Raw genomic sequence first — 14085 nt, 5'->3', positions numbered from 1 at the left:
GCTGACCTTCTGATCGGCAAGCCCAAGAGGCTCAGTGGTTTAGACCAGTGTTTCCCAACCGGTGTTCCGCGGCACACTAGTGTGCCGTGAGACATCGGCTGGTGTGCCGTGGGAGGGAGGCGGGTGAGTCGGGCGGTGAGAGGCGGCGGCGGCGAGGATCTGCGTCGAGCCGGGGGCGGCTCCGCGGTGGTGGTGCCGAGCGGCGGGGCAGCGCGTGCAAAAGGGAGGAGCGCGAGACAGCGGAGGAGGAGGAGGCCGGCATGTCCGGGCAGCAGCAGCAACAACAGCAGCAGCAACTCCCGCCGCCGCCCCCTCCTCCGCCCGCTATCGCCGCCACCACCACAACAGCCGCCGCCGCCTCAGCTGCCGCCGTCCCTCAGTCCCTCGCTCTGCTGCCTCCTCCCCCCCCCACCCCCAAAGCTTGGAGGTTCCCCGGCAAGGGGGAGGGGAAAAAATTAAAAACTTTCACTTTCGTGCGTCCCTCCCGGCGTGACGCTGCGCGCTGACGTCACGGGGCTGTAATGGTGGTGTGCCGCGAGATTTTTTTCATTAAACAGGTGTGCCGTTGCCCAAAAAAGGTTGGGAAACACTGGTTTAGACCACAGCGCTACCCATGTCTCAGTACCAGGAAGTTAGCCTGGCTTAAATAGCTGTTAACACTTGCCTTAATTAAAGGGTTAGAAGTGTTTAGCACACAGCTTAATAAACATGGGTCTGTCTTAATTCATGTTGGCATAATAAGCACAGATCTGGCATCCAGTCTTACATCTACTGTAACCAGGAATTTAGGGAAGTCTGGCACCCACAAACTCATACAATATAAAAATGAACCCCTCGTTTGAGCAAGTTGGAAATGAACATGATTTAATTACATTCATATAATTATTTCAGTGAAAAGAGAAAGAGAAAAGGTTCCTATAGCAGGAGAGATCAGCCTTCCCTAAACTGGTGACCTCCAGATATTTTGGCCCAGATGATCATTGGCGGTGCTGTCTGAGACAGATGGGAATTGTATTTTAAAGGATGGGGTTAAAGGCTAATCACCCTGAACCTGGAAGGGTTGAATGCTGCATGTCTAAGTAACTGGGAAATATATATATTTCACAAAAGTGAAAGTTAAGGAATTTGAAAGCCAGGGCAGTAAAGCCCAAATCAAAGGCATAGATTCCTTCTCAGACTCCTGGGACTGTCACCCTCTGATTAATTACTTGACGGGAGTAGAGATGACCCCTGAGATTTATGCTGTATTTAATAATCAGCAATAAACTGGAGAGTAGAGACAACAATACAGCTGATCGATATATCCCTGTCTCCCCTGATAAGGTTTTTAAAATTAGTACTGTTGTGTTTGCATCAGATGAATAAGAAGCATTTTAACCCCCGTGGAGCCTTGCAGAAGTGGCCAAGCATTTCAGAAACTCCCGAAGCTGCTCGAGTGTGGACCTAATCAGTAATCTGGGTGGAAGATCAGCGGGAATCTCTCAGTCCAACTATAATAAATGAATATTTACAAATGGACAAGCAGTTTATGTATTCGCACTGTGGTATATTAAATTAAAATAACCAATTATCATGATTCGTGATTGTCAAGGCAGACTTTCTTTTCCTTTTCTCACTGTAGGGTGGACCCCTGGGAATGTTATCAGGATACTTGGCAGACCACCTGCAGCGTACTGGAACATCACCGGGATCTGATGAAAGTGAGTTGATTGCTAAGAAAGATAGTGGAGGCTGGGGGAACTGGGGCAGGTAGCTGAAGAGGTGAGGGGATTTGTTTTAAATATAGACTTAGGTATCGTTGCTTCACTTTCCATTTTTACTTTAATCACAAATTATTAGTACATTGAGGTGTTTTTTGTCTGATGTACATATCTAATTTAATTTCATTGCTGCTGCTGCTGCTGCTGCTGCTGCTGCTGCTGCAAGTTGAATGGATTCCTAGGCAATGTTACATAACTCTGCATAAACACAGAATGTTTCATTAGAAATAAAAGTTCAGTAACCAGAGAATTTTAGCTTTCTTGTAAAAGAAAGAACTAAAGAGAAAGAAGGAAAGTTTGTAGCCCTTGGGCTTGAAAGTACTTGGGAATGCCTGGTGAAATTGTAGTATATTCAGTACTGGCAAAACAAACAAGCCCCCAAACCTTAGTACTTTGCTATATGTATTCCCTATAAGCATTCAGCTGGCATAAATGCAGCTATATTGTATTGCAATGGTGGCAGTGAAGCCTCTGATCCTGAGTGAACCAGCAGAGTTCCACACGTTCCGTTTGGAAAGCAGTTTTAGTAAGTGAAGGAACAGTTGCCGTGTGGCTGGGATTAAGATGTTTACACAAAGGAGTTCTCAGTACTGGGAAGAAATGCCTGGGCATGCTGAAGTACAGGGAACCCAGAGGTAAGGAAGCTGTACAGATGATAGAGCAGAAAATGAAGTGACAAAAAAAGAGCCCGGAGGAAGGGTAGCTGGTGGCTAAATTTCACACACATTTTTTGCTAGACTGCTCTTACTGTCACTCGCAAAATGTCAGTGCTTAGGATTTTATTATTTGGCATGCACTAGCAAGTTGTGAGAGGCAGTTCCCAAAATTACCTTGTTCCAGCCAAATTGGGACACTTTGTAGGAACGCTTCATTACTGGGGGAAACCCAGCTCATATTAACAGTTTGGACGTAATGCCAATCCAATCCATGACGTAGCATGGCTTCGTTCAGCACCCTCCCCCTGTTTGCTGCTGCCGTGCTACCTGGGGCTGCACCACGGTTTGGCTTTGTATTATGTCCGTACCTCACACAGTGAGCAGTAAATCAAGAGCAAACCTTGGTTACAGAAGTAGATAGGTAGCCGTGTTGGTCTGCCATAGTCAAAATAAAAAAATTCCTTCCAGTAGCACCTTAAAGACCAACTAAGTTAGTTCTTGGTATGAGCTTTCGTGTGCATGCACACTTCTTCAGATACACTGAAACAGAAGTTGCCAGATCCTTCTATTTATGTCCGTTTATTCTTTGGCGTAAGGTTTGGCCTGTTTGTCCAATATATTTGCCATCAAATATTTGCCATCATATATTTGCCATCAATAATATTTGCCATCAAATGCCAACAGTGTCCTTCAGCTCTCTATATTGGACAAACAGGCCAAACCTTACGCCAAAGAATAAACGGACATAAATCTGACATCAAGAATCACAGAACAGAGAAACCAGTAGGAGAACACTTCAATCTCCCAGGACATTCTATACAAGATCTCAAAGTAGCTGTTTTACTACAAAGGAATTTCAGAAATAGACTGGAAAGAGAAGCTGCTGAATTGCAACTCATTACCAAACTTAAAACCATGAAAAGACCTGGACTGAACAAAGACATTGGATTCTTATCTCACTATACATGACTAAGCCATTTCTCACCTTCTCACCCCTGGCCTTTTCCTTAAGACCTATTACAGTCGTTAAGAGTTGTCAACAGGCTCTCTCAGCTATCTGCCAATCTCCCATTCCCACCACCCTTCTGAGTAACACCCCTCCCCACCTTCTCACTATATAGAAGGATCTGGCAACTTCTGTTTCAGTGTATCTGAAGAAGTGTGCATGCACACGAAAGCTCATACCAAGAACTAACTTAGTTGGTCTTTAAGGTGCTACTGGAAGGAATTTTTTTATTTTGACTTGGTTACAGAGAGCTCATGGTTTGTCTGGCATGAGATAAACCACAAGCTCAGGTGTGGATAGAAAGTAAGGCTAAATCTTGTCTTAGCTCTGGGTAGCATGGCAGCAGCAGGACTGGGGAAGGAATATTGTGGCACTACATCAGTAGTCTGGGAACCTGCTCATGTGCACAATAAATCTCTCTCCCTCTTCTGGAAATTGTAGCTGTGTGAGGGAAATAGGTGTCTCCCAACAACACTCAGCACCATTACCAAATTACAACTGCACGACTAAAGTGGTATGATACTCTTTAAATTACCCATGCCAACCTCCCAATGCCATTTCACATGTTTCCAACCATTCATTAATGACAAAGACTCTGCTCCGGTGTGCTGATTCAGCTCTTAGAATTCATGCTCAAGAAAATAATTCTAAACACCTTTATTCTGTTCATCGATCTAGTCCTGGCAAGGAAGTGGGGGAACGGGAGCAGGCAGCCCAGAGTGCCAAGCCTAATGGCATTGGGGAAGGCGTCAGAGAGGGAGAGAGGCACCAAATCCAATGCTTCACCTGCCAGGAATCATTTATAAGGGTGCTTTGGGCCATTTTCAAAATGGTCATCTGCTGCACTTGCTGCCTGTGCACCCATATATAAACAAATGCATTTGCTGTGTAATCTTTGAGCACTTATAGATTGAGCAGTGCATTGGGAAAAGGCAGTTCAGCAGCAAAAGGTTTTGTTGTATTCAGATCACAGGTGAAATTTCCAAAAGCCAATTTCAAGTTAGCATTTTGCCCCAAATTGTTGACTTTTTAAAATTGACTTCCTTTCCTTCTTATCCTGTCCTTTAATAGAAGAACAGCAGCTAGATGGATGTCCCAAACAGAACAAGCCCTATACATTTGCCGACACTCCAGGAAATGTATGAAAAGGCTCCCACAACCAATGAGTGCAGCCGATTAACATCCATGAATCCTTATGGAAGAGCTTTGTCTAATCAGTGCCAGATTTACGTATAAGCTAAACAAGCTATAGCTTAGGGCCCCACTCTCTTGGGGGACCTCCCAAAAAAATTTAAAGGAAAAAACCTGGATGTACATTTCCAAAATATAAGATAAAAACAAATAAAATAAAACCTACATTAAGCAACAGTGTTTCATGTTGTGTAGGCTCCTATGATGTAAGTAATGTTATTAATATAATAAAATAATAATAATAATAATAATAATAATAATAATAATAATAATAATAATAATAAATAATTTATTATTTACACCCCGCCCATCTGGCTGGGCCTCCCCAGCCACTCTGGGCGGCTTCCATAAAAACCAAAAATACAATAAAATATCACACGTTAAAAACTTTCCTGAACAGGGCTGCCTTAAGATGTCTCCTGAATGTCAGGTAGTTGTTTATCTCTTTGACATCTGGTGGGAGGGGGTTCCACAGGGCGGGCGCCACTACCGAGAAGGCCCTCTGCCTGGTTCCCTGTAGCTTTGCTTCTCGCAATGAGGGAACCGCCAGAAGGCCCTCGGTGCTGGACCCCAGTGTCCGGGCAGAACGATGGGGGTGGAGACGCTCCTTCAGGTATACTGGACCGAGGCCGTTTAGGGCTTTAAAGGTCAGCACCAACACTTTGAATTGTGCCCGGAAACGTACTGGGAGCCAATGTAGGTCTTTCAAGACCGGTGTTATATGGTCTCGGTGGCCGCTCTTAATTGTATTTCACTATTAATATACTACTTCTTAATTGTATTTCAGTTCAACAATTACTTTGATAAAATACATATTTTGTTATGTGCAAATGGGTTGAGATACCTATTAGGTCCACCAATTACCATATAGCATATATTCAACACAGAAAACAGCGACAATTTATTGTTGACAAAGGACAGCTGGACATATCAAGGGCCCCATGACCTTCAGGAGCTGAGGGCCTCATCAAACCTAAATCTGGCCCTGTGTCTAATATATCAGGTTCCTCTTCCTTAACGTCAAAGGACATGCTCTGTGGACTGGGCCAACCTAAGGCATTTTGCTGCCCAACTGCCTGCTGCTCCCCCAATTCCACATACAGAAGTCAGGCAGGCTTACAGTTGAATCTTACTTCATTACTGGCAAGGAGACAGCACCCCCCCCCCACGCCTGTGAGTGACAGTCTAGCTTAGGGGGCACAGGAGAGGCCGTGCTTGGGGCACATAGCTCTGTCTTTCAGCACCTCACCTCACCCCCCATCTGCTGCCTAAGATGACCACCTCACTCTGCCTAATGGTTGCATCAGTCTTCTGTTTGGAGAGCTGTGGTTTAGTCCTGAGATTTGGTCACACTGCAGTAGTGATTCATGCTCACTCTGCTTGATGCTTGGGCGCCATGCTGATCTTTGCACATTGTTTCTCTGTGAAGTTTTTACATTGTGTGACAGGTTTTTCAACACCACTGATGTTGGCAATTCATTTCTAAAGCAGTAGATTCACCTACCATTTTATATGCACAATGCATTGTATCTTCTGTTTCTTCAACTACAAAAAGAAGGAAAGAAAGAATTGAGTGCCCTCTGGTGGCCAAAAGAAAGACTGCTTACTTCAGAATGCATTTTTTTTTTAAAAATCATTTGGTTTAAGGATTTATTTATTAATTATTTTTTTACAGAGTAGGTGTGCTGACTTCAGTCATGAGTGATCAATACTTCTTCCTTCCCCCTTTTCCCTTTTCCCTAGAATCTTCAGGGCCCATCAATGGGTCATAAATTTAACAAGCCAGATTGCATACTTGAGATCTCCCAGCAGTGAAGGCTTAACTAATCTGTGTTAAGTGGTCTTGAATGTGGACTCTTGCTTAAGAAATGCCTTGATGTATCAAATCAACATCCATTTTGTTCAATGCTCTTTTTAAGAATACCAGAACTATGTTAATTGTGCTTTACCACGCCTTCCTTGGAGAGGATGTCAAAATCTCGGTACTTTGATCCATCTCTGCGGGGAATGACCAAAAGCACATTTTGGTGGGAGCTCTAGTTGAGATTCCTGCACTGCAGGGGGTTGGACTAGATGGCCCTTCATGGCTCCTTCCAGCTCTACAATTCTGTGATTCTATCATTGTATGAAGGATAGGAGGGTTTTGCAGGCACATGAGATATTTGGATAGTGATGGAGTGAGCGCTCTGCGTTGAGGTGCTCGGATATGCAAGCACCCCTGCAAGGAGAACTGGAGGAGGCACAGGCCACCTCCAGCAGATCTCCCACCCTGACTTCTGCTTACAGTTCCACCCCTTGGCAGTCTCTCTTCATCAAGCCGGCCTGCCTGCCTTTTGCAGCCTGAGATTATGGGTGACTGCTGCTGCCGCCAGTGGTATGATCTTAGGCTGGAAATCCTGCAGCTCCAAAAAAGACTGTGCAGAACAAAAAAGCAGCCCAGTGCTGAAGACCCTCTTGCCACAAAGATCAAAGATCAATCAAATATCTTGATTGATGAGCTACTGTTTGCTGCTGCTATCCACCTCCCCAGCAGATGCTTTCAGGCATGCAACAAAATTACAACTACCTATTGAAGTCAGTGGTGATCTAGAGGTCTCCACTGGTTTTATTAGTCAGGTCAGAGTCTTGTGAACATTTTTCTTTCCCAAGAACTTGCAAGAGCCCTGAAACTGAAGAAAATGTTTTCAACGACTCAGATTCTTTGGAGCCAGACATGAGGCTGTTCCTCCACCCCTGCCTTTGGGTGGCCAAGGGGGGTAGAGTTGGGTGGATGAAGGTTGTGGGCAGGGACTTGTCAGGAGAGCATTGGCATATTTTGCAGGTCAGAGAAAATAACTTGGTGAGTACAGTCACATAGACATCCCTAAGATTGCCGACGTATAAGCAATGAATGCATAAATACCAACTGACACTCTCCATTTCTTCTAGCGAGTGACTGGTTGCATCCTCTCCAACGTGAACACACCTTCCTTGACCCCAGTGATTGGGCAGCCTCAGAACGAGTCCCCACAGCCTATCTATCAGAACAGCAACCTCTCGAACAAGCCCACTGCAGGTAGGTTCCGACAGAAGGCAGCCAAGTTCTCTAAAGGTGCTCCAGTTTCTGGGGGGAACAGCAAGGCAAATGGGAAACGGCTCAGACTAATGCCTAGAAAGCTCTTGGATCTGTGCTCTTTAGCCCCGGGACAAGCAAAGTGTGGACGAGCTCTCTTGGGTCACCTGCAGTTGCTCAATACTAGTTGCATTCAGCTTTGAATCAGGGTCTAAAATTAGATTATTAATTCAAATGATGTCTATACAAAATAAACGAAGGCTACAATGCTACACACACTTTACTGAGAAGTTAATCCTGTTGAATTTGGGACTTACCTATGAGTAAACATGCATAGGATAAGACTCTACATTGCTTGCAAATGTATGTAGAAAAGTCCCAGCATATTTTTTTAATGAAACAGGAGGCATGGGAGATTGGGGTTTTGAGTAAATGAGCAACAAGCTGGAGGGATGCTTAACTATTTCCCACCAGCCATTTTTCTGCTCCCCAGCTGCTTTCCACCCTGCAGAGTTCCAAATGCACAATCCTCCATGCAGGCTTGTAGCTGGGATCCCAGGAACTTCGGAGAGGAATTTCTGAGAGCAATTTTGTTCAGGAAAAGGACTGGTGGAGAAAGGGGCATGAAAACATGTCCTTTCAATGGCTGGGCTCCCAGAGAAGAGGCACACTTGGAGGAGAAAACAATTTATTGCGTGCTCAGGTGGGATGCAAGTAGCACAAACCATACAAATACATGAGAAAGCAAACAATTATAACTTCATAAACCCACAGAAAGATTCAAAACATCCAGTCATAGCATTCTATCTCATAGCATGCATGATCTTGTATATATCACCCCACCTCTGGGCATGAGCCCTGTGATCAGGCAGTCTTCTGCACACTCCCTACATGACCAATGCGTGGACAGTTGCCCATATCTCAATCCATGTCTGACATTCCCTTCTTGTAAATGGGCATTTCCCATCCATCAGTTAATTGCCATTGTTTGTGCTTCTCATTTTGCCTCAAGAGCTAGATATTTGTTTTGCTTAGCCAGCTCATCCTGTAGCCGAAACCACATCATTAGCCTGTCATTTTCTGCTGTCTCTATAATTCAAGCCAAGAGGGCAATTCTCAATTAAAGGTATTTTGTTTTATTTTATTTTATTTTCAATATAGATCTTTTCTTCAGCTACATATACACATGCAGCCATTCCTCAGCTTATGAAGGTTGTTCTTCATTCTTCATTTAAAAAAGAAAAACACCTACTAGGTTTTAGTTCTATATATTTTTATGTGAAGTATGTAGTTTGTTCATCAGCCTGGAATCCAATGTGGAATTTGTGTAGAAGTAACTTCTGCTTAAATCAGTGTAACTTGCTTTCAAGGAGAGGACTGGGTTGCAAAGCAGCAACATTGCATATCTGCAGTTACTCAGGCTTAAATCTCATTCTGCTCTTTTTTACTCAAATGTAATAAGCATTTTTCACTCTGTGATGCAGTGCAAGGAAAGAAATGTGGCGATGAAAAAAAACTAAGTTTGGCTAAAACCCTCAGAGACAAACAGTGATTTCAAAGGTTTGAAAACGTGCAAAAAAACTGGTTGTTTCCAAAGGTGATAAAGCCGTTGAACTGAGGCAAATATTGTTTCCTTTTGAATCACAAGGCTGCTGTCGCCCTGTATTAGCGGCTGAGCTCTCTCTCTCTCTCTCTTTCTGTCTGATTTCCCTCCTTGCCTTTTTCAGCAAAGTTTTTGGGGAAGGTGGGAGAAAGCCTGAGCAGGATTTGCTGTGTTCGTCCACCGATGGAGCGTTTCACCTTTGTGGGTATGTTCCAGAAACGCAACTGCTTACGGTTGTGACCTGTTATCGAGAAATATATTATTCTTGCCTGGTTCTCATTTCACCCAGCTCAGCTCTTCATCCTGCCCCCCCCCCCCCATCAACATAGCAGCGAGCGGGTTTGCACACAAGAGCCTTTTGTGGCAATGGCAGTGCCTGTCACAGCACATTCCTGATTTGAGACTAGAGATCTTTCCCGGAAGTCTTACAACCTGTCCTGGTGTTTGAGCATCTGGCTGAACATCTACACACTGGTTGAAATTTTGCTCAAGATAGATGAAATTCCCTTTATTTGCTTCAGAAACATTCAAACAAAGCAGAATAGTTACTCTAAACAACCTTGCTTTAATTAAGGTTGTTCTAAACCAACTTGCTTGAGTTGAGATTCCTGCCTTGCAGGAGGTTGGGCTAGATGACCCCTGGGGTCCCTTCCAGCTCGGTGGGTCTGTGATTCTAATCAGTGTTCTGAATTCATGGACAGAATCTCCCTTCTTGCTGGTCTTCTGTGAAATCTTCACCCTGACACATATTTTTTTCTTTTCTTTTGTTTGTGTTTCTCTAGATGAAAATGCAAACTTGGGAACAGTGATGAGATATGAAGAGATTGGTAAGTAAACATTATCCATGGGCCAAAATGGGTACCATTTCCAAGTTGTGTGTGGGGGGGGGGCTGCTCTCTTCCCCAGCAGGGTTTCACACAGGCAAACCAAGTGATGGAGATACTCAAGGCTCAAACTGCTTGTGATTTGAGAATAAGAATGGGGGATAAATTTCTTCTGTTCCCACTTGAATGTGGGCTTTTCTAATTTCCACCCATTATATTGGGGGGGGGATTAGAAAGGGCCCCTCCTTGAACAGCATGTTCTTCAACTCAGTCAAATTGTGCAAAAGCTCTTAATACCAAATTAACTGCGCACAGCTGAACTTATACATTAGATAAAATTATTATTATTTATTAAATTTCTATATCACCCATCATCTGAAGATCAGAGGGCAGTTTACAATGTAAAAACACAAAAATACATACCATAATAACAAACAAAAACAATACCCCCCCCCACTGTTTAAAAGGCCATAGATTGTTTAATTAACTAAAGGCCTGAGAGAAGCAGAATGTTTTTGCCTGGCACTGAAAGATATGTCACCAGGGGAACAGGTGAGCCTCCTTGGAGCGGCCAAATGCGTGAGAGAATTCACATCAGACTGGACAGCACAGGAACAACAAGCGCAACAGACAAGTGGCGCTGGGTGTAATTCTGCAAGCCGACCCTGCCATTAGTAAGGCTGAGGCAGCTGCCTCAGATGGTTTATGGTGATACAGGGTGCAGTAACAGTACTAGCCACCCACCTTTCCCCCTGAGTCCCCTAAGATAGATGGCTGTCCTGTTGTCAGTGTTGAAGTCGGATTCAACTGCTGGTCCAGTCAGATTCTGTCTATAGAATTGGGGGTGGGATCTTGTCCCTCAGGCATCTAAATGTCTTGGTCTGGCCACCTGCTGCTGATGTGCACAGGATGGTCTGCACAATGTGCATTGACAATCCCAGATTAATTTCATGAATGACTGAAAATAAATGTGCATCCCCTACTTTTTGAACAAATACCGGAGAATGCTGGTAATTGCATTAAAATGACTGACAACATTCATGGGTATAGCTCTTGAGTTTTGAACTGTTCACAGAATTTGGCATTGATTCCTAATAGCTACAGGTTGCCATAGAAAATCCCACAGAGATATAATTTGGAAGACCCAGAGTGACAGGAGTCTTAAGTCTTACTGTTTTGCTCTGGTGGCTAAATTGGCAATGTAGAGGGAGAAATTTCCGTTCTCATCAAGCCCTGGAAGAGCAAGGGTTGCATTTGCTTTAAATTCCACAGATTGTTTTTCCACGACCATGCAGTTCAGGGCCTGGGAACAGATATAATCAGAATCATGCTGATTTAGTCAAAGAAGCGAAAACTCATTATTAAGTACTAGATACTTTGTGCAAAAATAAAAGGAAATCGGATGTGGCTTGCATTATAGGACATTCCCACAGGAGTCCCTGGTTAAGTAGTGACTAATTTTGATTCTTCATTATTTTCAGAGAATGGATATGGTAGTTTCAATAACTCATGATCTCAAAGCACTTTGTAAACAGTTATCCTTTAGTTTTAAATAATTTTAGTATACAATTATACAAAATGGATACTGCAGCTTTTAACAGCATAGAATGCTACACAAAAGAACTCTTGCATCTTTTATCAATTTGAAGCTGTAGGGGAAGTTTCAGGAAATATGTTTCTCTCTTGAGCTGAGGCGAACTTTCACTAGGAATACTTCTTTTGTTCCATAAATGGACCTGGAAGTAATTTCTGTCCAAGCAAAACACATCCTGCCTGAAGTGGGCAATATGCCCAACCGGCTTCGCCAAACACTTGCTCCCTCCATCACTCCAGAAGTACTTCACAAATTGGTCCAAGAGACAGATATGGCAACACTGTGTTCATACAAAACATTTTTACATGTGTGCATGAGTAGTAGTTAACTTGCAAGCAGTAGCCCACTTCTGACAACAGAATCCAAGAGGCTTTGTGTCCAAGCCTCTTTTTTGCTCCCTTCTTCGGCACCTCTCTCTCCCTTTCCAGGCCTTTGAGTCTGTGTATCTGAATATCTGTGTACCTTTTTCTCCAGAGCTCCGAATCTTGCTGCTGTGTGGAAGTGACTTGCTGGAGTCCTTCTGCATTCCAGGCCTATGGAATGAAGCTGACGTGAGTTGTTACTGGAACATGAGTGAAGCTGTGCTCTGTTGTTATTGTGGGGTTTTTCCCCGCTGCCTGACTCCTGATCATTCACTCACTCCATTTTCACACATACATTCATTCATCATAATGTTCTCACCAAGGATTCTTGCTTTTAGTTTCTTAGGCGGTGGGAAATCACAGACCATATGTTTGCTTCTACCTTTCACTCACTGTGCATGCCATCTCCACGGCTAGCTCCAACAAAGGCAGAGGGGCTGAATGCGGGGGGGGGGGTACGAATGCAGGGGGGGTACTCCTCTTGGACAGCTTGTCTTGCAAACCAGGGTGCCGCTTCAAATCTCACTGGAGTTGTGCAGATGCACAGCAAGGTCATGAATCTCATTAAATGGCAAGCACACAGCACCTGCTGCCTCGTAGCACAGGAAGCCATCTTTACTCAGATTTATTGTTCATTCTGAACTATCTCCAAGCAAGGCACAGAGTGAGATGGGGGGGGGGGCATGTGATGTCCCAGTCCCAAGAAGGTTGCAGTCTAAGTATAATCAGTTTTGCTTTATGCACCATTCTGAGGACTCTTCTCTCTTCATCTTTCCGTGCCTCCTTCACAGTGTGAGACCAGGTGGTTCTGCCACTCAGCAAGGCTGTTGATCACAAGAGTGTACATGTGGGTGATTTTGAAAGAAGGCTCCATCCCAAACTGCTACATTAAAAAAGAGATGTTCACATAATTTTAGCCCTAAATTTAGCCTGTGGCCCAAGAGAGCCTTACAGGCCCTAATATGGATAGAAATGTTTCCATGACACTGCAAGAAATAAGGATTATTTAAAAACTGAAGTCAGCCTGTTGCTGCAAGCTTAATAATAGCAGCAGCAGCAGATCCCTCGTGCTTCACAGGGGTGGGTTAGACTCAACCCCTGCCAGTCTGAAAGGAGCCCGGAATACCTCTGAGATCCACATTCAGGGCCCCCCCAGCCTGGCGCTTTATCAGGAGGGTATTCTGCCACATGTTCCTGGCACAATAATGGTGAATTTATTCTGTTTTAGTTTGTTCTGCAATGCTTCCCCAGTGCTTCCACATTATTACTATCTGAAGGGACCAGCCTGCAACAAAGGCAGAACAAAAATAAACCAGATTGTATGTGGTATTCTAAAGTTACAGGATTTCAACAATACGTTACAAGCTATGCACTAATTTAAATGTTTTTTTGGGGGGGGCTATTGGGTTGTTGTTTTATTTTTATTAGGTATTTTGTGGTTTTATATATTGATTTTATTCTGTGAACCTCCCTGAGACTCTCGGGTATAGGGTGGTATATAAATTCTTTAATAATAATAATAATAATAATAATAATAATAATAATAATAATAATAATATTGCAATAATCAAGCTGTGTGAGAGCCCCAAAACTTTTGCAGGCACAAAAGTGGGGTCTCCTGTGACCACCCAAATAGCATCATGAGCATAAATACACAATAAAAAGGGAGTATGGAGGATTGTTAGGGGCATCAGTCGTGACATCTGTAAGCCCCTCTCACTGGCAATAGCAATGCTCTTGGCATCCATTTGTGCACCTCCAGAGGTGAAGTCCACACAAGTGACCTGCCTGGGGTGGAGCTTGGGCAGTGTGTGTGGTGGTCCTGGGCTGCCCAAATGGCAAGACCACTCTCTTGGCCTTGCTGATGTGGCCAAAGAAAAGCGGAGGAAGACGTTTGGCACCAGTTTGGCTGACAGGAGTTGCCAGAAGGAGGCGCATAAGCCTGTCAGCCCCACCTGCCCCTCACTTCCCTCTGCAGCACTGTAGAAACCACCTTCTTGACTGTTGGACCCCCGCTTGCTTAATCTGCCGCAGCCT

At 44.1% G+C, this 14085-nt stretch overlaps 1 protein-coding gene across 4 annotated transcripts in view; it reads left to right on the top strand.

Annotated features, from left to right (window-relative positions):
* NMNAT2 (nicotinamide nucleotide adenylyltransferase 2) overlaps positions 1 to 14085 on the top strand; it is a 78575-nt gene that overhangs the window by 58828 nt on the left and 5662 nt on the right. For all 4 annotated transcript variants that reach the window (XM_081193324.1, XM_081193322.1, XM_081193325.1 and 1 more), the window contains 5 exons: positions 1622 to 1700; positions 7542 to 7668; positions 9393 to 9473; positions 10051 to 10095; positions 12161 to 12237. In XM_081193324.1, the coding sequence (XP_081049450.1) occupies positions 1622 to 1700; positions 7542 to 7668; positions 9393 to 9473; positions 10051 to 10095; positions 12161 to 12237 (409 nt within the window). The remainder of the gene's footprint in view (positions 1 to 1621; positions 1701 to 7541; positions 7669 to 9392; positions 9474 to 10050; positions 10096 to 12160; positions 12238 to 14085) is intronic.

The sequence above is a fragment of the Podarcis bocagei genome, assembly GCF_964188305.1.
Source record: "Podarcis bocagei genome assembly, chromosome: 5".
Taxonomy (NCBI): Eukaryota; Metazoa; Chordata; class Lepidosauria; order Squamata; family Lacertidae; genus Podarcis; species Podarcis bocagei.
The sequence above is the reverse complement of the archived record's forward strand: the minus strand, read 5'-3'. Positions and strand labels throughout refer to the sequence as shown.